Below are 24037 nucleotides of genomic sequence, written 5' to 3'. Positions count from 1 at the left end.
TTTCATTTCTCATTTGAGAAAAGCAAATATTTTCTTTTCTTTCTAATGACAAGACTTCTTAGGTAAGCAACAGGAGTATGAAACCTTTGTTAAAATGTGTGCTTGTATGACTTAATATGAATTTTAGACAAAAGAAATAAGGGAAACTTAAGTTGCATTTCTTTGCTAATGGTGATAAGTTTACTAAAGAAGGGAGATTTTTTTTTCTCTTGTTTCAGAGATTCTAAAGGTAATATGTGAAAAGTCACTTTGAATGGAGTTAAATGAAGCAAAATAGTAAAAGGCTTTCCTGTTTATGATTACTCTGGGTCATTTTAATATATGTAGTTTTAAATATTGGGGTGATTTGTATTCTGAAGATGAACCTATCATCTTTCTCATTCAAGTATGCTTTAAACTGTCTGTGGCAAATATTTTTTTAAAATTACAAACTCTGTTGTGCTAGCATGCCCTATAACTTGACTAAACAAGATGCTATTTCAGATGGGGGTTTCATTCATCTTAATGTAGTTGCATAAACCATTTAGTTTCGGTTCATGATTCTCACGTAAAAGAGAATTGACCATTTTTCCAAGGTAAACTACCAGGCGGGTGGGCTCCTGGCAGGGCAGGGCTCTGATGTCAGTACTCAGAGTACAGAAGCAGTGGTTTTCCTTTGTGAGACATGCAAAGCCCATGACTCTTACAGAGAGAAAGTTCAGTTTTCTGTAGTTGAATTTGATTTTCACTGTGACTGAGTGTCAGGGACCTGGTGCTGTCCTTAGAGATTGGGTTATTCACCTGTGATGGCATTCATAGGAGAAGTCAGTGATTTTCCATGGGCAGGATTCAGAGGATGGGCTGGGCCATAGCTTTGTCCTCCCCAAACAGAACCTACACTGGAGATGATTTTGTGGCTATTGGTTTAAATGAGCTTACAGCTTCCGATGAGAGACTGCATCTTCATTTATTATAGTTCTTGACCTCCTCTCATTGTGAAGATTTACTCATGTCTCTTTAAGTAAGTGCTGTCTCAATTTTTCTTAAGATTTTTATTTTTTTCTTTATACAACACTGTGATTTAATGTGAAGTATTTTATGCCATATATATTCTGAAAAGATAAGCAGGTTGAATGACACTTTCTTCTATAGGATGTTGTCTAATAGTTTCTCTGTTTTGAAGGATGAACAGTTAAGGCATTCAGGGAAAACAAATAATGAATGAAGAACTTAGAAATTGTATGTAGTTGCTTAAGATCTTACGTGCATTTATTTGTACATCTTCTAGAAAGTGTTTTAGTTCTCTGGCATCTATTCCAGGCATTTAAATTGAATAAACTCAATTAGTTTGACACACATTTCAGGCAGGTGTTCCCTTTGTTTTCTCAATATTTGGTTCTATAGTTTTCTCTCAATATGTGTAGCATGTAACATTGACTTGTTTTAGGGTCATCTTGGCATTTATGTTTATTTTCCTTGAAGACTATCTATAAATTCACAACTAGCATTTCAACAGAAAAAATCATGAAAGGCCTAAGTAAATCTGATTAAATATTATAGATCTGCTTTGCATGCACAGAAAGACAGTCTGGTTTATATTTTGGTTAGAAATGGTTGGGTGAGCTTCTCTACCTGCCTCTCAGTGTTTAAATCATGATGTTTATGTATTGTAATATAGAAAGACAAATTTCCAGGATCTTAAATGAAAGCACACAGTATGGATGTTTCATTCACAAAATAGTATTTATGTATGTATAATGTCTATGTTTAGAATTTTTTGCATTTGTTTAGCATATTTTTGTATTTGTTTTGCAAGAAATACCCAACTACAGTTATAATCATGTTCAAATCAGAACTCAGTTGCTAGCAAAACACGTTATCAGCATCATTTCATTTCTCTTTTATACATTTAAGCTCTTCCACACACAGACATAATATGCCAACTAATTTGATCAGATTGATAAGAGTTTCGTTTTCAAACCAAGTAGTATAAATATAGACAGTTATGGTTTCACTCTGTTACCTTTGCAAAAATGCCTCCTCTTCAAGAGGATTTATATAAAGGACTTTTGGAGAAATACAGTTTTCTGACTTTTGGACTATAATGCTGAATTGAGTAAGAAACTGAAGAATTCTGGTGGGAAACCAGGGAGTCCCAGGTGGTATGATGGTAAAGAATCTGCCTGCCAGTGTAGGAGACTCCAGAGACGTGGGTTCGATCCCTGGGTTGGGAAGATCCCCTGGAAGAGGAAATGGCAACCCACTCCAGTATTCTTGCTTGGAAGATCCCATGGACAGAGAAGCCTGGCAGGCTATAGTCCATGGGGTTGCAAAGAGTCAGACATGACTGAGCATGCATACATGCACATAAGTATAAATATAGCCTCAGGTAGACTGTGGCCAGAGTTCTTCTCTGAATACAACCTCATCTTTCCCCTTTCCCTATCTTTTTTTTTTCTACCAATATTATTTACTCTCCACCATGTACCAGACACTGTGATGAGCTCTGGGGACATGATAGGGAACAGGGAAGATGTGGTCCCTACCCTTTGGAGGTTTTCAGTTGAGTGGAAAAGATAGATATTTTTAAAATACACAATTACACAAATAATTCAGTAATGAAACTGCATGAATGACCTTAGTTTATAATAATGGCATCTCTCCTACCTTCTTGAGAGAGAGCCATTGGTCACTCTCATCTCCTAGGGAGAAGATTATACCCATCATTTCACACAGGAGTCTACTGTCAGACAGAAGCCTGTATTCTGTGTTTGTGCTCATCTTTTCTTGTGTACAGTAGACACTTTCATGTGCCAGGTACACTATTTTAGGTTGTAGAGGAGTACAAAGATGGGAGAGGCACAATCTTTGCCTGCAGTAGTAGGGGGGAGAGCATGCATATCCCCCCAAAGTATATACCTGTATTATAACGTGATGAATAAAACAAGGAATTTCAGGGGTTCTCAGAGGGTGAAATAAATGACTTTATTTGAGTGGTCAGCTTGTGTTTCCATTTTCAATGATCTATAAAGAAATCCTTTGGACACTGATGAGGAAATTTGGTGGAGAGGACATTTCCAGGTAAAAGGAGTGGGATAAACCAAGGCAAGAAGTTGGGAAAACTCAAAGCATATTGAGGGACTGACCCAAAAAAGAAAAGCAGAATCAGGCAATCAAACAGACAAAGAAAAAAAATTAATAACTTATGTGGAAATAAGAAGAAATAAGGTTGGTAGGATAAACTCAGACCAGATCATTGAAGTTTTTTTATTACCTGTTTAAGGGTATTTTGAACTTTATTGGGTAGGTCCCATGAGACTACTCCGACGATTTAACCAAAGACCTTTTGAGAAAATTAGCCAGCTTTGTTTCAGAGGGTTGCTGCAGTGAGGAAGACCTGGAGCTCAGAGCCCAGGCACGTCTGCTGCCACAGTCCGGGTAGGAGATGGAAAAGGCCAGTATTCTTGGTGGCTCTGCCGGTAAATCGTTTGAGGTTTGAAACAAATTGACAACTACACCCTCAACTTTCCCAGAGAGAATCTCTGGAAAAGAGAAGCCATTAGGCCTCCCCTTCAAAGTCACCCCTTTTAACCAATTTATAAGCCAAGTTTTCTTGCTGTTAGAGACATGGTAGCCTCTGATATAAACACAGATATTTAAACTGGGAAAACCAGAAGGATGGCACTGATAAGTTTTGCTTGACATCATTGCAAATATTTCTGACCTAATTTTAGCTGATTTATGAATAAATGATTCTTTCAGCCCTCAGAGTTAAATATTTAAAAGTTAGCTCCCATTTAGAGTTCATGTATTATACAGAACTGATGTTCTGAACTGCAGACTTCCTCTCTTCATTTCCTTCTTTCAAAAAAAAGATGCACTCATTCTTCTTCTCTGCTTTTTCAGTTTCCTGCATGAGAATTATTGACACACTGCACAGAAATCTTTTGTGAGAGAAGAAAAGGAAATTCAGCTTGTGGGGCTCAGCAGGAGCTCGGCTAATGCAGCTTAAAATAATGCCGAAAAAGAAGCGCTTATCTGCAGGCAGAGCGCCGCTGATGCTCTTCCTGTGCCAGATGATTAGTGCCCTGGAAGTCCCTCTTGATCGTAAGTATTAACATTGCAAAGCTCTGAGCCCCTGGAGCCAGAACCTCCCCGGCATTTACCGCCACTCTGAACAGTGTGGATGGAGGACACGTCTGTGTGATCCTGAAAAACGAATCAAACAGCACCTGGTGTTTATAAAGAATCAGTCCCTAGGGAAAAAAAAGACTCAGACTCTAGGAAAGGCCATCACATGGGTCAGACACATGGTCCTCTCCCTGTCAGTCTTGCCCTCCCTCCAGGTCTTTTTGGTGAACCACTGAGGGGGCTGACCCAGGAAGGAGTGAATTGTGAGCTGATCCTCCCAACAGGCAACTTTTTATAGAAGCCATCCTGCAAGAAAGCTGTAGGAATTGCTCTTGGACACAGGCGGGGAGGGAGAGGGAAGGGCAAACTGAGAGAGTAGCCTTGACACGTGTACACTACCAGGTGTGAAATAGATAGGGAGAGAGAAGCTGCTGAATGGCACAGGGAGCTCAATTCGGTGCTCAGTGATGACCTAGAGGGGTGGGGTGGGGAAGGAGACTCAAGAGGGAGGGAATATATGTATACATTTAGCTGATTGACGATGTTGTACAGCAGAAACTAACCCAGAACTGTAAAGCAACTATACTCCAATAAAAAGAATGATCACTGATCCCCCCCTCCCCGGTTTGGCCTCTCCCCACCTCTCCATCTTCTCCCTTCAAATGCTGAGAGTGAAATGATCATCTCTCAGCCAGCCCCACGCCCCTCCACATCCCCAGACTGCCCACGACTCATTTCTCTTGACTCAGGCAAGGCGAAGTTCACCTTTGAGTTTTGAATCTTAAGTATGAGTTTAGAGCTAGAAAATGTGTCTTGTCAAAGCCTAGTGAAAGGTCTTTGTTTTAAAAATGGTGATTAAAGACCAAGATGTCAATGTTGAGAATAAAACAAGTCTTCAGCAAAATTGCTGTTTAGAATGGAGCGAGTAACAGCTACTATAGGAGCCCACCCTTTCCTGAATAAAGCACCGTATATGCTGCACTCTCCCTGAGTTGGGTGGCGTCTGAAAAATCACAGATAATGCTAAGTGCCAGCGGGTTACTTCTCCTGCAATGGAAAGCAGAATTTCAAATCTGGACAATTACTGTACTTCAGAATTGATTTAGTCTTTATCCCTAATCTACATGACCTCTTTAAATCCATTAGCTTCTTGAATAGAACATCTGTTTGGCAAGCTTTCCAAGGTGCAAGGAAAATAACACTTTCCTGGGGCAATTCAATTGTTGTGATGTCATTTTTTTTTTTAACCAAAGAGATTGCAACTGCCAGTGGGAAGAAGAGATGTGGTGGGCCCCATACTTTGTTGACTCCCTTTGCTGTGCATCTTTAAAGTATAAGAAAATGCAACATTCAACTTCTTTTCAAAAGATATTCATTCAGTGACCTTAATTTCAATTAAAAAAAAAAAAAGATATGATTGGTTAAGCCCATTGGAGTTTGAATGCCTAAGTAAGCATTTACCCTAGCAGATATGTAGGAGAGAGAGAAAAGCATTGAGAGAAATGCTTTTGTTCTCTCTTGTGTTAAATATATTCCCCCTTAATCTGACTGCTGAATCTAACAATCAGAGGGAAACAGTCACCTACGGCTAACTCAATTATCGCTGCTAATGGAGAAGAGGCAGAACCATGATGAAAAGAAAGTCACGGACAACCCAGGCGCTCCTGCATTAACCTTTCCAAGTAGTAATGACAGGCAGCACAGCGGAATCATGTGAATTGCATGTTAATGCAATTTCTTCCTGCCCCAGTTCCTTACACCTCTTCTGCACCTTGGGGTAGGTACCATCAGCCCTTGGTGACTGAGGCATTCTGAAGCAGAAATATGTTAGCAGTCTGAAAAGTGCAATTACTAACATGGGGATTAACCATGGAAATACAAAAACCTCAGATCAGGGCTGGATTTGACTTGGATGGAGCACTCTCCTTGTGGCAGTGTCCCATTGTTAGGTATCATTACCATGTGCATAGTGATGTCTGGGATAATAGGATCAGACACAACACAGTATGTGACAACTCAGATTAATTGTAGATTTAAGCTATTTTTCAAATTGAACATAATTACTTGTCCAGCACAACATGTATGGCATGGAATTATCCATTCCTATTCCTGGCAGAATCTTTTTTTGGCCTATAGCATCTCTTTTGTTCTTCCCATATGTTTCTGTAGAAATCACTGCTTCAGGAATAAACAAAACCTTTAATGGGAGTTTCTTTCTCTTGCTACTTCACCACCTCTACCTTTGCTCTGCTGGTTTTTTAGGTTAAATAAAGTAGACAAGATGCCCCTATTATCTTCAGGGTGCTAACATTCCTATCACTAACATCTGGTTTTCTTTAATCCTGTTCGCCCACTCACCTGCTGATATTGATGGGGAAAAAGCAAAACTTCTTGAAGACTGTAAGTGTTTTTGGTCATTACCAGGCAGTGTGAAAATTTGACTGTGTCTTTGTTTTTGAATGAATACTGTGAATTAAATGCACGATTTTATTTTCATGGCTAACGTCTTTTTAAGCATGTGTGTTTACTGTGGCTAAGTATTGTGATGAAATTCCATGAAGCAGGTTGAATATATTCCCTGCATGAATTCTGGACTCAGGTATTACTGTTTTTCTTTTACCAATATTCTGCATTACTAACTTATGCGCTTCATTCACATCTGATGTAACTCAATGAGAAAACTCACAAAATTGGAAGAGAACATCTGGTTCTAAATGCTATTAAAAGCTGGCTGGAATAAAAGCATATCTTTGGATATAGATAGGAGTTGAGTGCTTGCAGGTGCTTCAGCAGAGTCCATTCATATACTTGCTCAATCTGCAGGACTGGGTAGACTAGTGTTTCTTAATGTCATCAGTAAAATGGCCCAGAGAGTTTGAATCTTGTTTGGAAGTGTACAAAAGACAAGCAACCCCCACTCACATCCTTTCTGAGTGGCATGCTCTAATCTAAAACTGCTGCCTCTGACAGCTGGGCACTACCTATCGTCTACCTAAAAAAAAACAAACTTTCAAGCATTTGAAAAATCCTTTGGTATTTGATTAACCAGGACAATTATATAAAATCACCTTTTCCCCTTGTTACTTCATAGCCTCTGTTGGTTGCCCGATGACCTCAGCACTGTTCAAAGAGTTCCATCAAGATGGTCAGCTCCTGGCAGTGATCTGTGGCAGCTAAACCAGCTGCGTTAAGTTCTGGGTCTGAGACCACCACCCTTTGCATCTCTGTCACTCGCAGAAAAGCACAAGAAATCGGATTGAATCACTCCTAAAAGTCCCCCTTACCCACAACCTATGCCTGCTGATCCCTTAGTGGGGAATGCTAAGCTTCTTTCTGTCATCCCAGACTCTATACTGCCAGAGTCTAAAGGATCACTGCAAAGTGAAGCTGGTCTAAATAAAAATGACTATGATAATAATCTAAATACGGGTAATATCACTGAATCATTACAGTTTGGCATGGACTAAGAATTTTGCACAAATAATTTTATTTTATTTTCCCAGCAATCCTAGGAGGTAGACACCACTTTCAAACCCTGTTTTCCCTTTATGGAAATGAGAGCTCACAGAAGTTAAGAATCTTGCTTGAATTCTCACAGCTGGTAACAAATAGACAGACTGGTTCTTAATTGTTAGACCAAACTGCTACCCAGCATTGGTAACTGACTGGGCTGGAAAGGAGGAGGCTCCCCTGGACAGTGCTAGGGGCTGAGAGGAGCAGCTGGCTTAGGAGGATAAGGAAGGGGATGGATCTTGCTAACGGGAGCTGAAATTGACACTGTGCAGTATCCTGGCGTTAACAGGTGCGCAGTAAATGCTGGCAATTACAAGTTCCATTTTCGATCTGCATTTTAGGTGTTCTTTGGATATTTAGTAAGAGCTGTCTGGTCAATAGACACAAGACTGGAGACAAAGAAAACAGAAGATTTTCTTCTGTTTCTTCTGCCTGGAGATTTATAAGACATTTTTAAGCCCTAAAAGTGGTCGGTTTAGCTATGTGCACAGTTCCCCACAAGAAAGAAAGACAAAGGCAGAGAACAGTTATGAAGCTTTGGGAAATAACTTGATTGGCAGGTGGAAGAAGTTTCACAAAGGAAGCCCAGAGCATAGTTGGAGAGGAAAGGGACACTCTGAAATATGAAAATCTTAAATGAACCAAATACAAAGTCTTTACATTATAAAGTTGTCCTGTACCCTGTAAGATGTTTAACAGCATCCCTGGCCTTTACCCCCCAGATGCCAGGACCACTCCCCACCCCAGTGGTGACAACCAGAATCATCTTTAGATGTGGCCAGCTGTCCCCAGAGGAGTAGGGGCAAATGGCCCTTGATTGAGAACCATTGGTCTGTGTAAACAGCTCTCCTTGGAGGTGTGCAAGGTAGTTACCTTGTACCCAAGACACTTTGCTTCTCTCTGCTTGCCTAGGAAGTCAAGCTATTTTGCTGCATTAGGCAACAGAAGTCAAAATAGATTATTTCTCCCTTCCCTTCCTGTTCTACACTCTGTGGTTCTGATTTCACAAGGAGGGCATGGTAATCTTAGAGTGACCTGAACATCAAATGTCCAGATACCAGCTATTTTTCAGATTCAGTTATTTTGGGTCAGAATAGTTTCTTCCTACAATGTGATAATAAATGATCCCATAGCACTTTGAAGACTGAAATGAGAATATTGTTTCCTATAACAGAGAGCTTCCCAATTCATCTTCTAAATAAGCTTGTTTTATCTTTCTTCCTAGTAGCCCCTTCCTCCTAGCTCTAATAAGACATGGCAAGTCTCTAATTTAATCATCTTTTTAACATTGCTTCTCAAATATATTTGTTACCAGTGTATTAATTTACATGAACCCAGGAATGAACTATAAATCAATTACTCTTTTTTAAGAAAGTTGCAAGTTTACCTCGTAACTTAAATTTTATCAAAAGGTATCATTTGAACCAAAGATATCAGAGAAATTTCTCATTGTTACATCAGAAATGAAAATTTTAAGCTTATGTTGGTAATGAATTTCCCAAACTTTCAGTGTGGGAAAATGGGCTTTATGAACACATAAAGTTACCAAAAGGGAGTTATGTCTTGACTCCAAAATTTTAGGAGTCTTTTAGCCAAAAATCTGCTGAGTTGTGTGTTACCACAGGAGAAATTACTAAAAACATTTGGAGCGTATTTAGTCTAGGGTAAGTGATTTTGATACAGGAAAAAATATGATTACTGTTACAATATTAAATGATTTGTTTCTCTCCTTTGTTCTTCTTTCTACAATTAAGTGGTACAACCACCAACCATCACTCAACAGTCTCCAAAAGATTACATTATTGACCCTCGGGAGAATATTGTAATCCAGTGTGAGGCAAAGGGGAAACCTCCTCCAAGGTAGGTGTGGTTCTGGTGTTGTAATGCTGAAAAGAAGCATTGATTGATCCCTGGGTAAGGACAATCCCCTGGAGAGGGGAATGGCAACCCACTCCAGCATTCTTCCCTGGAGAATGAGAGACAGACACTTTCACTTTCACACTTTCACCAATTATTAAGGTGTCATTTGTAGGCTCATTGTTTTGTCTCTCTGCTTTTAATTAAATTCAGTTGGTTCTTCCTAAAAACCCAGGTGGTTGCATTTCCATACTGATACTTTTCTGTATGACATGCTAAAAAGTTGTGGGAAGATGTCAAAAGAACCTTCTGACAGCCTGTGACATGGGCAAATTCCTTCTCTATGGGCCTTAGTGTCTTTATCTATAAAATAAAGAAGCTGAATTACACAACTTCTAAGATCTCTCCTAGCTGTCTCAAAGTCTATAAAATAGCCCCAAGTGGTTTTCCAAACATGGCAGAGTACAACACTCAGAACGCTTCATATACATCTTTTCATAAGCACTGCAGAGCGTTTTAGACTTGGGAGAAACATTAAACATTATCTTGTCCAACCAATATATTTTATAGAGGGAAAACTGATGCCTGATAATGCTAGGTAACCTTATCCAGGTTCCACACCTCCTTAGTGGGTGATCTGTAACTTGTCCAGTAATATATGGAAGTTTTCAAGAGTTGGATGATTATTATGGACATTATATAATGTAGAATTTTTAAAATTATAAAATAGACAGGAGATTTTCTCAGGATTGTATTTCTGAGTTTGTCTATGACCAGCCTTACAAATCTATCACAGACTGGCACCAGAGAAAAAAATTAACTGGCAGTAAATGCCTAAGGATATAAAAAATTTCCATCAAAGGCTGGCTTAAAAGCAATCTGTTCTGCTGTATTATTAGAAACTTTTGAGTGCTTAAGCCCTAATGCAATGTCCTTTGATGGGCAGTGTCCCCTTCAGTTTAACACTTACTTAATACTTCCTATAGCTCCCTGTTAGGCAGGATTTCTCCACCTTAGCTCTGTTGATACTTTGGGCTGGATAATTTTTTGTTATGGAGGCAGAGCTCTCCTGTGCCTTGTAGGATATTTTACAGCATCCCTAATCTCTATTTACCATAAACCAGTAGTACCCACGCCCACTGCCTCCTACCCTAGGAGGTGTGAGGGCTCCCACTAAATGGATAAGCAGTGAGAAGGGAAATCCAAGAGGGCTTGGGAATCATGGAAAAGTTTAGAAATGAATGCTTGTGTAAAAGCATGGCCATTGTTCATTTGTAACCAGTTACCAAATCTTTAGCTACATGACCTCTGTGACTTTTATATAAGGCAATCGTTTATTTTATATAAACAAAACTGAAAAAGAAGACTTTTAGTTGCCAATTTGAAATACTTTCCCAGAAATTTTCAAAATCATCTCTAGATTAAAAATTCTCAAATATATTTTATATAGAATGGTCACTTTTTAAATGAACCCTGACATTTAAAATACCATTGATTTCAAGTTTCTTCCTCTCCTCCCAACTCACACTTTGCCTTGTGGTAACTTGACACTAGTCTGATCACTTTTAATGTACACATATATTAGTACTTGTAAAGGCCTTTCATGTTACACTTCACCCTAGAGCAAATTTTTATAGACAGGTTATCAATTCTATAAACAATGGAGTTTATAATAAAAATGCTAATAAAGCTCTAAGAAGGTGTGCCTTGGTGACCTACTTACAATATTTTCTTTGAAAAATGACAGGCAATTTGTATGCATGGTTTCTTTATTGAGTCAGATTTTGGTACTTCTGATGAACACATGTACCTTAGTATGTATGGTCAGCACTTTTTTCTAAGTCACGATTCAGTGAAGCATTTTAGGTACGGAGCTCTTTTATTGAATATTAAAGTCTAATTATTCAGAAACTCGTAAAACTACAAGGAATTTGTTAAAGAGTAAGTAATCCTGTTTTTCTGGACTGTTAACAAGCTTAATCCTCTATGTGCTGGCAGCTTTTCCTGGACCCGAAATGGGACTCATTTTGACATAGATAAAGACCCTCTCGTCACCATGAAGCCTGGCTCAGGAACCCTCATAATCAACATCATGAGCGAGGGGAAAGCAGAGACCTATGAAGGAGTCTATCAGTGTACAGCCAGGAACGAACGCGGGGCTGCGATTTCTAATAACATTGTCATCCGTCCATCCAGTAAGTCAGACCTGTTCGCTGAACAGGACCCTTTTTAAAGTCTGGCTCCAACACCAGCATCTGTTACATCATCCAAATAACCATTACAAGAAGGCAGTAGAAAAAAAAAAGAAGGCAGTGGCATTGATGCCAATACTCTAACTTTATTTTGCATGAAAATCATCACCCTTTTCCACTTTATCCCAATTCCTCAGCCTAATGTTTTGCCAAACCAGTGTGTCTTTTGTAGAAATCCAGAATAAATCACCAGGGGTAAGAAAAATGCTTTTTCCTCGGATTGACCTAATTATTAAATTTCTCCTAAATCTTATGTACAAGCATAGTCCATATAGTCAGATGGAGATAAATTCAATATAAAATGGGTAATTGAGGTATAAGTGTTACTTCTTTAAACATTTTTAAATTGAAGTATTGTTGATGTACTTTATTATAAAGGTTATATGTATATAATATAGTGATTCACAATTTTAAAGGTTACACTCCATTTAGAAATATTATAAAAATTGGTTATATTTCCTGTGTTGTGTAATATATCCTTGTAACTTATTTTATACACAGCAGTTTGTAGTTCTTAACTCCTTTCTCCTATATTGCCCCTCTCCTCTTCCCTGTTCCCATTGGGAGGCACTAGTTTGTGAGTGAGTACATATCTGTGAGTCTGCTGCCCTTTTGTTATATTCACTAATGTGTTGTATTTTTTAGATTCCATATATAAATAATATCATCTATTTGTCTTTCTCTGTACAAAGAGACCTATTTCACTTATCACAGTACCCTACAAGTCCATCTGTGTTGCTGCAGGTGGCAAATTTTCATTCTTTTTTATGGCTGAGTAATATTCCATCATGTGAAAGTGAAAGTGTTAGTTGTTCAGTCATGTCTGACTCTTGCAACCCCACGGACTATAGCCTGCCAGGCTCCTCTGTCCAAGGAATTATCCAGACAAGATTACTGGAGTGGGTAGCCATTCCCTTCTCCAGGGAATCTTTCTGACCTGGGGTTGAACCTAGGTCTCCTGCATTGCAGGCAGATTCTTTACCATCTGAGCCCCAGGGAAGCCCAATGTTTCATTGTATGTCACACACACACACACACACACACACACACACACACACACACACACACACACACACACACACACACACACACACACACACACACACACACACCTTCTTTATCCAGTCATCTGTTGATGGACACTTAGGTTGCTTCCATATCTTGGCTATTATAAATAATGTTGCTATGACTAGGAACATTAGGGTGCACATATTTCTTTTAACATTTTTATATCAAAATTTCACTAGAAACAGAGTGGCCTCATTATCTTGATATTATTGCAATAGTCTTTTTGCAATAGTCAGTACATCCTCTCAACGACCCAAGAGCACGTATTTAAAGAACAGTGACCATTTGAAGGTCTGGTTATTTTTAAAGCTTTTTTCAATTATGTGTATAATATGTGTGCTTTATAGAACAAATCAACTACAAATGAACGAAAAAGAAACATAAAAATTGTGCACGAATCCTTTCATTCAAGGAAATAACTGTTTTTTATGGTTTTACCAAGGCAGATATGTGTATACATATTGAAAACAAACTCATTCTGAAGTACTATTTTGTAACCTTTTTGGCTTATCTACATATCGTGCATATTATATTAATCTTATACTTATTATCTGTCTTTATACAACATCTAACACTATTTTATTCAAAAGTATAGGTTTACCATTATTTCTTTCACAAATATTTTTACATATATAAGTGTTTTTTGTTCTTTTGTGAAAAGCATACTTTTAACAAAGTCATGTATCTTCAAGGATTTATTTAATGTAAATTCTTAGACATGGACTTGCTGACTCAGAACTTATACTATGAGTGTCATTTTTTGAAAAATTTATTATCTTAATTTCCATAAATTCCAAGTTAGTATTTCTCTACAAGTTTGGTTTATCTTTCTTTCCAGTGCTTTTTTGTTTTCCAGTGCATAAATAACTTAGAAGTTATTATTTTATTTTATTAGGGTCACCATTGTGGACCAAAGAAAAGCTTGAACCAATAACACTTCGAAATGGCCAGTCTTTGGTCCTTCCCTGCAGACCACCAATTGGGTTACCACCACCCATAATATTCTGGATGGATAATTGTAAGTTTTAAAAATATGAACTTTCTTCAAGAGTCTTATGATTATTGGCTATCCCAATCAATGATTGCCTCCTGTGATTCATAAGATGTTTATAAATTTTTTTAGAGATGCTCAGGAAAACATCACATATCATTTCAGTCATTTGCTCTGTTTTATTGAACACCTACTATGTACCTGTTTATCTTGATTCATAGACCTAACATTCCAGGTTCCTATGCAAAATTGCTCTTTACAGCATTGGATTTTACTGCCATCACCAGTCACATACACAACTGGGCATTGTTTTTGCTTTAGCTCAGCCTCCTCACTCTTTCTAGAGCTATTTCTCCACTCTTCTCTAGTAGCATGTTGGGCACCTACCCATCTGAGGAGTTCATCTTTCAATGTCCTATCTTTTTGCCTTTTCATACTGTTCATGGGGTTCTCAAGGCAAGAATACTAAAGCAGTTTGCCATTCCCTTCTCCAGTGGACCACATTTTGTCAGAATTCTCCATGTTAGTCTTGGGTGGCCCTACACGGTATGACTCATAGTTTCATTGAATTAGACAAGGCTGTGATCCAAGTGATCAGTTTGGTTAGTTTTTTGTAATTGTGGTTTCCATTCTGTCTGCCCTCTGATGGATAAGGATAAGAGGCTTGTAGAAGCTTCCTGATGGGAGGGACTGGCTGTGGGGGAATCTGGGTCTTGTTCTAATGGGTGGGACCAAGCAAGAATCCCTTAGAAGAAATGGAGTAGCCCTCATAGTCAACAGAAGCATCCAAAATGCAGTACTTGGGTGCAGTCTCAAAAACAACAGAATGATCTCTGTTCATTTCCAAGGCAAACCATTCAATATCACAGTAATCCAAATCTATGCCCTGACCAGTAATGCTAAAGAAGCTGAAGTTGAACAGTCCTATGAAGACCTACAAGACCTTTTAGAACTAACACCCAAAAAAGATGTCCTTTTCATCATAGGGGACTGGAATGCAAAAGTAGGAAGTTGAGAGATACCTGGAGTAACAGGCAAGTTTGGCCTTGGAGTACAAAATGAAGCAGGACAAAGGCTAACAGGCTTTTGCCAGAGAATGCACTGATCATCACAAACACCCTCCTTCAGTAACACAAGAGGCCACTCTACACATGGACATCACCAGATGATCAATGCCAAAATCAGATTGATTATATTCTTTGCAGCCAAAGATGGAGAAGCTCTATACAGTCAGCAAAAACAAGACTGGGAGATGACTGTGGCTCAGATCATGAACTCCTTATTGAAAAATTCAGCCTTAAATTGAAGAAAATAGGGGAAAACACTAGAACATTCAGATATGACCTAAATCAAATCCCTTATGATTATACATTAGAAGTGACAAATAGATTGAAGGGATTAGATCTGGTAGATAAAGTGCCTGAAGAACTATGGAAGGCGATTCATAACATTGTATGAGAAGCAGTGATGAGAACCATCCCCAAGAAGAAGAAATACAAAAAGGCACAATGGTTGTCTGAGGAGCCCTTACAAAGAGCTGAGAAAAGAAGAGAAGCTAAAGACAAAGGAGAAAAGGAAAGATATATCCATCTGAATGAAGAGTTCCAAAGAATAGCAAGGAGAGATAATAAAGCCTTCCTAAGTAATCAATGCAAAGAAATAGAGGAAAACAATAGAATGGGAAAGGCTAGAGAGCTCTTCAGGAAAATTAGAGATACCAAGGGAACATGTCATGCAAAGATGGTCACAATAAAGGACAGAAACAGTATGGACCTAACAGAAGCAGAAGATATTAAGAAGAGGTGGCAAGAATACACAGAAGAACTATATAACAAAGATCTTAATGACCCAGATAACCACGATGGTGTGATCACTCACCTACAGCCAGACATCCTGGAGTACAAAGTCAAGTGAGACTTAGGAAGCATCCTACTAATAAAGCTAGTAGAGGTGATGGAATTCCAGTTGAGCTATTTCAAGTCCTAAAAGATGATGCTGTGAAAGTGCTGCATTAAATATGCCAGCAAAATTGGAAAACTCAGCAGTGACCACAGGACTAGAAAACGTCGGTTTTCATTCCAATCCCAACGAAAGGCAGTATCAAAGAATGTTCAAACTACTGCACAATTGCACTCATCTTACATGCTAGCAATGTAATGCTCAAACTTCTCCAAGCTGGGCTTCAACAGTACATGAACTGAGAACGTCCAGATGTTCAAACAGATTTAGAAAAGGAGGCAGAGGAACCAGAAATCAAATTGCCACATCCATTGGATCATAGAAAAAGCTAGAGAATTCCAGAAAAACATCTACTTCTGCTTCATGGACTACCATAAAGGCTTTGACTGTGTGGATCACAACAAACTGGAAAATTTTTTAAAAGATGGAAATACCAGACCACTTTACCTGCCTCCTGAGAAATCTGTTTGCAGGTCAAGAAGGAACAGTTAGAACTGGACAAGGAACAATGGACTGGATCCAAATTGGGAAAGGAGTACATCAAGGCTGTATATTGTCACCTTGCTTATATAACTTATATGCAGAGTACATCATGAGAAATGCTGGGCTGGATGAAGCACAAGCTGGCATCAAGATTGCTGGGAGAAATATCAATAACCTCAGATATACAGATGACACCACCTCAATGGCAGAAAGCGAAGAGGAACTAAAGAGCCTCCTGATGGAAGTTAAAGAGGAGAGTGAAAAAGCTGGCTTAAAACTCAACATTCAAAAAATGAAGATCATGGCATTCAGTCTCATCACTTCATCACAAATATATGGGGAAACAATGGAAACAGTGACAGATTTTATTCTCTTGGGCTCTGAAATCATTGCAAATGGTGACTGCATCCATGAAATTAAAAGATGCTTGCTGCTTGGAGAAAAAGCTATGACCAACCTAGGCAGCATATTAAAAAGTAGAGCTATTACTTTGCTGACAAAGGTCCGTATAGTCAAAGCTGTGGTTTTTCCAATAGTCATGTATGAATGTGAGAGTTGGACCATAAAGAAAGCTGAGTGCCAGAGAATTGATGCTTTTGAACTATGGTGTTGGAGAAGACTCTTGAGAGTCCCTTGAACTGCAAGGAAATCAAACCAGTGAATCCTAAAGGAAATCAGCCCTGAGTACTCATTGGAAGGACTGATGCTAAAGCTGAAACTCCAATACTTTGGCCACCTGATGCAAACAACTAACTCATTGGAAAAGACCCTGATGCTGGGAAGGATTGAAGGCAGGAGGAAAAGGGGGTGACAGAGGATGAGATGGTTAGGCGGCATCACGGACTCAATGGGCATGAGTTTGAGCAAACTCTGGGAGTTGGTGATGGACAGGGAAGCTTGGCGTGCTGCAGTCCATGGGGTCACAAAGAGTTGGACACAGCTTAGTAACTGAACTGAACTACCATGTACCAGGTGCCTCTCTAAATAAACCAAAGGTCCTGCTCTCACAGAATTTATATTCTTTGCAGTGGGAATAAAAGGAAGGAGAGAAAGAAGCAGACTAAAAATGTATTTAGAAAATATGCATCGGTTGACAGTAAGTGCTATGGACAAAAATAGGCAGAATTTTGAGCAGAAACTCACAGGAATGAAAGAGCATACAGATCTTCATTATCTGGGTGGAAAGAGAAAATCGTAAAGCCCCAAGGACAGGTGCATCCCTGGTGTGTGTAAAAGCAGCAGGGAGGCCAGTGTGGCCAGGCTGACTAACCCAAGGGTGACAGGCAGAGAAGAGGTCAGGAAAGTTCAGGGGCTCAATGCATAAGACTTTGGCTTTTGCTTTCAATGAAGTAGGGAGCCATTGAAGGAGTGGCTTCACCTGCCACAGATCAGATAGTATGCACATCACTTCGGTTCATGCCTGGAGAATAGAGAGGACAGAAAGAAGAGTAGGGCAGCCTGTTAGGAGGCCAGTGCTGTGATCTGGACAAGAGTTGATGGGAACTCTGACTTGGGTAGTAGTAGTTGAGTGGGTAAGAAATAGTCAGATTCCAAATATAATTTCAGAGTTTCTTCCAGGATTTATTGGGGTCAGGATGGAGGCATGAGAGAGCAGAATCAAAGGTAACCCCAAAGACTGACTGAACAACTGGTAAAATGCAGTTGCCCTTTCCTGAAACAGCAGAAGCCCATGGAGGAAAGGAAATAAAACTGTTCAGAATGTGTTGTGTCTTTTTATTGTTTTTGTTCTTTTATCCCCAGTAACAGCTAATATTTTTTAGTTAGTTTTTTATCTTATATTGGAATATAGTTGGTTTGCAGTGTTGTGTTAGTTTCTGGTATACAGCCCAGTGACTTAGTTACACATGTACAAATTCTTTTCCCATTTAGGTTATTACAGACTATTGAGCACAGTTCCCTGTGCTATATACAGTAGATGCTTGTTTATTATCTATTTTATATACAGAAGTAACAATAGCTACTTAGGCATTTAATGCCCAAGTGCCTGTCGTTTGGCTAAAGACTTTACATGAGTCATCTCGTCCATTTTTTACAGCAGCCCCAGGAGGCAACTCAGATGACTTCTCTTTTTAGGTGAGGGAACTGAGGCACAGGGAAATGAAGTCATTCATTAGTCATTGTAACATCTGTCCACCCCTTCTCTAACCTTAGGGGATTGTTGCTCTGCTCGCCTGCCCTTCCAAACCTCCCGTTAGCATGTTACTTTGGAGGTAGCATGTGTTTCTGCTTGGAGACTAGGAACCGGGGTTTTGAATGCAAGAAGCCTGGGAGGCATCCTTGTGAAGGTGTCCAGCAAGAGTTAGAGCTTCATGAGTCAGAAGAAAGGTTCAGGGCTCTTTGCAGCCATTCGTGAATGTTAGTGCGGAGATGCTTCTTAGAGCCAGAGTCTGGAGGAGGAAGTGCAGGTGATCAAGAGCACAGCCTGGGGGCTGAGACCAGGAAGCTCCTGGGGCCAAAACTTCAGGGGGCAAAGAGAGGCAGATGAGAAAGAGCAGTGGCTTCAGTAAGAAGAAACCAGAGAGGAGGTGGCCCCAGAACAAGGGGAAGGAAAAGTGCCGAGAAGACAGAATATCAGTCGTTTCAAACACTGCTGAGAGATGAGACAGCTTCCAATCTGATCGAGAAATAACTACTGAATTTGGCAACATGGGGGTCGCCGTTGTCCTTGACAGGAATCCTCTGGGTAGAATGGTGGGGAAGGTTGAAAATACTTGTGGGGAATACATTCTATTCTCAGTGACTTGATTTCCTCTGAAATCACAAGCTGTTCACATTTCAGAAGATAAAATTTAGCTTTCACATTTCCTTTCCATTTTTGACTCTTATATGAGATCACTCAGAGAAAGTATCACAGAGAAGTGGAAAATATATATATATAAATGTATAAATGGACAAAAATATTTTTCATATGATTATGTAATAACTTTTACAGATTTTGAAAGCATAAGTAACGAATCACGTAGAACTGAGTGATATCTACGGTTTAGAATAACAGTATCCAAATCTCACTGCCAAAGTGAAGCCCAGTAATTGGTTTTTGCTTCTTATTCAGAAATGATGACTTTTCTGCTTAATAAAGAGATGTTTACATGTGAAGTCTCAGGATCATCTGAATACGAAACTAATTTTTTTTTTCATATTGCACTGCTGGTTATATCATTTCCATACATTTTAGGCCGTTGACAATGCATCTGGATTTTTCAAGTGAAATTGCATCTGGGTATGAGAAAAAAATTCAGATATGTGTAGCATTCTCCTGGCAAGATGACCTTACCAAATTATTCCTATCTGCATACATTTTTTTCCCAATGCAATGCAAAGGAATTCAATGGGCAAAGTGTTCCCACCCTCGTAAAATCCCATTCCCTTTCATTTGATCCCCCAACACGAATCCACAATAAAATATAGCAGGAGAAATGAAAGAAGATAAATATATCCCAATCTTTATATCTTTGTATTCATAAAATAAACATACATTATTTTTCTGAGTTATTTTTTAAAACAACTCTTTCCCTTGTTAGTGACTTCAAACCATGAATTTACAACCACCAACCAAAGCCCCATCTTGACCACGAACTTGGCTCACATGGTTAACCGGCATCCTTTCAAAGTCTGTCTCCAGATTTCCCTGCCTTCTCCCACCCAAGGGAGCTGCAGGCTTTTACCCATCATTTTGCATTTCATGATGATGGGGTAGGGTACCTGCTGCTGGAGGAGCATAGCTGCTTGACTCAGGCTGAGAAATCCTCCTCCCAGGAGATGTTAACACTTGGCCGGAGGCAACTGAGAGGTGCGATTTTTCCTAGTCCTCTCACTTCAGAGCTGAAGCACTCTCCCAGTGAACTGAATCAGAAGCCTCAGGAGGCATGCTAGCCAGCCAAGTGTAAGTTCACACATAGATCAGTGGTCCCACTTCCCTGAGTCCTTCATCTCCTTAGAAAATCACCCCTACTTTCTTAAGGCTAGACATTTCCTTGGACCTGAGGGGAAGTCTGTTGTTAAATGTGAAACTGGGAAGTCCCAGTGCTGCTTGAAACTCATTTAATTACAGAGATTCTATGAGGGACCAGGTGCATTTTCAGGGCTACAATAGTAGCCCAAGCAGATGACGGTCTCTGCCCTTCTGGATCTTAAATTCTAGTTCAGGGAGATGGGCCATGAGCCATACACACGACAGGTAAAACTCACTGTGTGTTAGAAGGTAACACAGAAAAGAAAAAATAGAGGAGGTGAGGGAGGCTGGGTATGGGGGGCCTCTGAGGGGCACATCTGCATCATTAAATCAATATTTCACCCTGCTGTTAATTGCCTGTTTGTTGCCTGATTCTCCAGTTAGATCTCTATCCTGGACTCAGACAAGGCAGGGACCTTGGTCCGTCTGACACTTTGTCCAGGGCCTAGGTCATCACCATTAGGTGCTCTCACAGTACTGTCTGGCTGTGTATGTAGACGCAACCCAAGTTAACATCCTTATAAGCTTCCATAATGCATTTTCTGAGATATGCGTGTATCTGTGATTAACACTCGTTCAGTTCAGTTCAGTTGTTCAGTCGTGTCCGACTCCTTGCGACCCCATGGTCTGCAGCACGCCAGGTCTCCCTGCCCATCACCAACTCACAGAGTTTACCCAAATTCATGTCCATTGAGTCGGTGATGCCATTCAACCACCTCATCCTCTGTCATCACCTTCTCCTCCTGCCTTCAATCTTTCCCAGCATCAGGGTCTTTTCCAGTGAGTCAGTTCTTCGCATCAGGTGACCAAAGTATTGGAGTTTCAGCTTCAACATCAGTCCTTCCAATGAACACCCAGGACTGATCTCCTTTAGGATGGACTGGTTGGATCTCCTTGCAGTCCAAGGGACTCTCAAGAGTCTTCTCCAACACCACAGTTCAAAAGCATCAATTCTTCGGCGCTCAGCTTTCTTTTTAGTCCAACTCTCACATCCAAATGTGACTACTGAAAAACCCATAGCTTTGACTAGACAGACCTTTGTTGACAAAGTGATGTCTCTGCTTTTTAATATGCTGTCTAGTTTGGTCATAACTTCCCTTCCAGGGAGTAAGTGTCTTTTAATTTTATGGCTGCAGTCACCATCTGCAGCCATGGACCTGCAGATTTTTTTGGAGCCCCAAAAAATAAAGTCTGCCACTGTTTCCACTGTTTCCCCATCTATTTGCCATGAAGTGATGGGACCAGATGCCATGATCTTAGTTTTCTGAATGTTGAGTTTTAAGCCAACTTTTTCACTCCCCTCTTTCACTTTCATCAAGAGGCTCTTTAGTTCTTTTTCACTTTCTGCCATAAGAGTGGTGTCATCTGCATATCTGAGGTTATTGATATTTCTCCTGGCAATTGTGATTCCAGCTTGTGCTTCATTCAGCCCAGCATTTCTCATGATGTACTCTGCATATAAGTTAAATAAGCAGGGTGACAATATACAGCCTTGACATACTCCTTTTCCTATTTGGAACCAGTCTGTTGTTCCATGTCCAGTTCTAACTATTGCTTCCTGACCTGCATACAAATTTCTCAAGAGGCAGGCCAGGTGGTCTGGTACTTAGGGATTAACTTAAATGTTAGGAAAAGTCACACAAACTCTTTCCATAAAACATTTTTTGGTTTACGCTTGTTTTCTAAAACCCTTCACTGGGCAACTTTAATCTCACCTCTGCCCCCACTCTAGAGAAGTTAGGGTCTGGCAGGTACAGTTGGAATTTTAATACATATGTCTTTTCTTTTTTCAATTATTTGCTTTTACTCAAAAGAGCTTTATAGAGGAAAAAAATACATGCAAGTGAAGTTCACAGGACTATTTATTAGTAGATACAGTTGTCTTGCTAATTTGGAAAGTGGCCCCTTTGTGATGGAATGATCTAGATATCTCTCTGCCATTCTCCAGCCTTTCAAAGACTTCCACAGAGTGAGAGAGTTTCCCAAGGTCTGAATGGAGACCTTTACTTTTCCAATGTGCTCCCGGAGGACACCCGGGAAGACTACATCTGTTACGCCAGGTTTAATCACACTCAAACCATACAGCAGAAGCAACCAATTTCTGTTAAGGTGATTTCAGGTAAGAGTTCAATTTCCAGAAACTCTCTTGCAATGGTGTTTACAAATGTGTGCAAGTATGTCAATTATTAAATACCACTCACTTTGAAGTAAACAGATTCATTGATCAGGGATGTACCTGTGAATAGTCATGAAAGTGTTGGCATGTGTATTATAGGAAGCTTGCCTACTTTACTCTATTTTACAGTTTTTACTGTTATTACCATTATTGTGTCTATGATAACTTCCTGAATCTACTGGTTTGGCCAAAACATTAGTAAGATGTTACAGAAAAGCCTGAATGAACTTTTTGGCCAACCCAGTTCTTAGTGTTCTGAGCACTTGCTTGTGGTTTATGCTCCACAAGGCCGTTAACTGGGTGTCCTGAAGCTTCGGTTATATGCTCGTATCTTACTGGTTGGGGGTGGCTCAGTGAATTAATGAAATAATCATGTACAATGTAAAGTACTGTTTTTACTAGGTTGGGATGGCACTTGCTCAGCATAGTGGTTTATGTTTTGTTGCCCAGTACTTTCTTTTTTTTTTACAATTCTCTCTCCTCTTCTTTTTGCATTCTTCATAATATTCTGTTTATTTCAGTGGATGAATTGAATGACACTATAGCTGCTAATTTGAGTGACACTGAGTTTTATGGTGGTGAGTTTTGGTGATTGATTGTAACTGGCATTTCTTCTTCATTGTAGAATTTAGTTCACTAACTTCACCTCCATGGCTGTTTAACCTTATTTCTTTACGAAATTCCTAGTTACATGTTTAATACCACTAGAATCAATGTATGTTTCATATAAATTTAGCTTTGAGCTCTCAAACATGTCATTAAAACATGCTCCATGTTGTATGTGTAATAACAAAAGTTACTATAACTGTTTTCATGTAAAGAATCATCCCACAAAATTTGAAAAAAAATCTTTCATATATGTTCAGAATTACATTTTTCATTTTTTGTCTGGCTCATAAACTTTTCTTGTAGATTAATAAGAATTGGCAAGGTACATTAACCTGCTAAAATACTAACATCAAAGTCTTAATAACCTTTAGCAACTAACATTAACCAGATTTTGAGAGGAATGCATTGTATTCCGTCTGTTTTCACATGACCTTATCATTGTCATATAATTAGAAATAGTATTTCTCTTAGTTTAGTTTAAAATCAAGACACTATCTTCAGTGGAAATAATCTTTTAAAAATGGATTTAACTTCATTCTTTTAAAAGGAAAAAAATTTTATTTCCTTAAGGGAAACATGGATCTCAAATATAGAGTCTATGAATGAAAATTATGGGTTCTGAATATGGGGTCCTCTTAAATTATCCATAAGCTCAAATTTCTGCTGTACTAATTTTTTACCCTTGAGATATGAAGTAAAAAGCACTAAGGTACTATCAGTGGCCAGAGTAACATACTTTAGAGTAGAGTAACTCCTGCCTTACTTTTATTTTATTTTTACCTTATTTCATGTTATTTTATTTTATATTAAAATACTCCTGAAAAATATGGACCTCGAAATCACTTTCAAAGTGATATTTCAAAGGAGTAAGGTTCCTCCACCATCTCTAAAATCTAAGGAAAACTCTAATTTGTCTTCAGTAGTACCTTTTCTGGTGTTCAGCTTTTTCTTCTGAGAAGTGAGGATAATTTATATATTACCTTTTCAGTTTTTATGAGCATCAAGTAGATAACACATTAAAGTGTTGCACACTCTTAAAGTGCTCT

General features: G+C 39.2%; 1 protein-coding gene across 29 annotated transcripts in view; it reads left to right on the top strand.

Moving 5' to 3' along the window:
• NRCAM (neuronal cell adhesion molecule) overlaps nt 1–24037 on the top strand; it is a 327295-nt gene that overhangs the window by 230828 nt on the left and 72430 nt on the right. For 16 of the 29 annotated variants that reach the window (XM_043873013.1, XM_043872986.1, XM_043872987.1 and 13 more), the window contains exons 4-10: nt 3886–4086; nt 6493–6510; nt 9378–9483; nt 11479–11675; nt 13696–13818; nt 22155–22325; nt 22904–22960. In XM_043873013.1, the coding sequence (XP_043728948.1) occupies nt 3981–4086; nt 6493–6510; nt 9378–9483; nt 11479–11675; nt 13696–13818; nt 22155–22325; nt 22904–22960 (778 nt within the window). In that variant the 5' untranslated portion in view covers nt 3886–3980. The remainder of the gene's footprint in view (nt 1–3885; nt 4087–6492; nt 6511–9377; nt 9484–11478; nt 11676–13695; nt 13819–22154; nt 22326–22903; nt 22961–24037) is intronic. The other 13 variants (XM_043872994.1, XM_043872995.1, XM_043873014.1 and 10 more) reach the window with 3 other exon arrangements.

The sequence above is a fragment of the Cervus elaphus genome, chromosome 18 (assembly GCF_910594005.1).
Source record: "Cervus elaphus chromosome 18, mCerEla1.1, whole genome shotgun sequence".
NCBI classification, from domain to species: Eukaryota; Metazoa; Chordata; class Mammalia; order Artiodactyla; family Cervidae; genus Cervus; species Cervus elaphus.
Note: the sequence above shows the minus strand (reverse complement) of the source record. Positions and strands in the feature narration are given on the sequence as shown.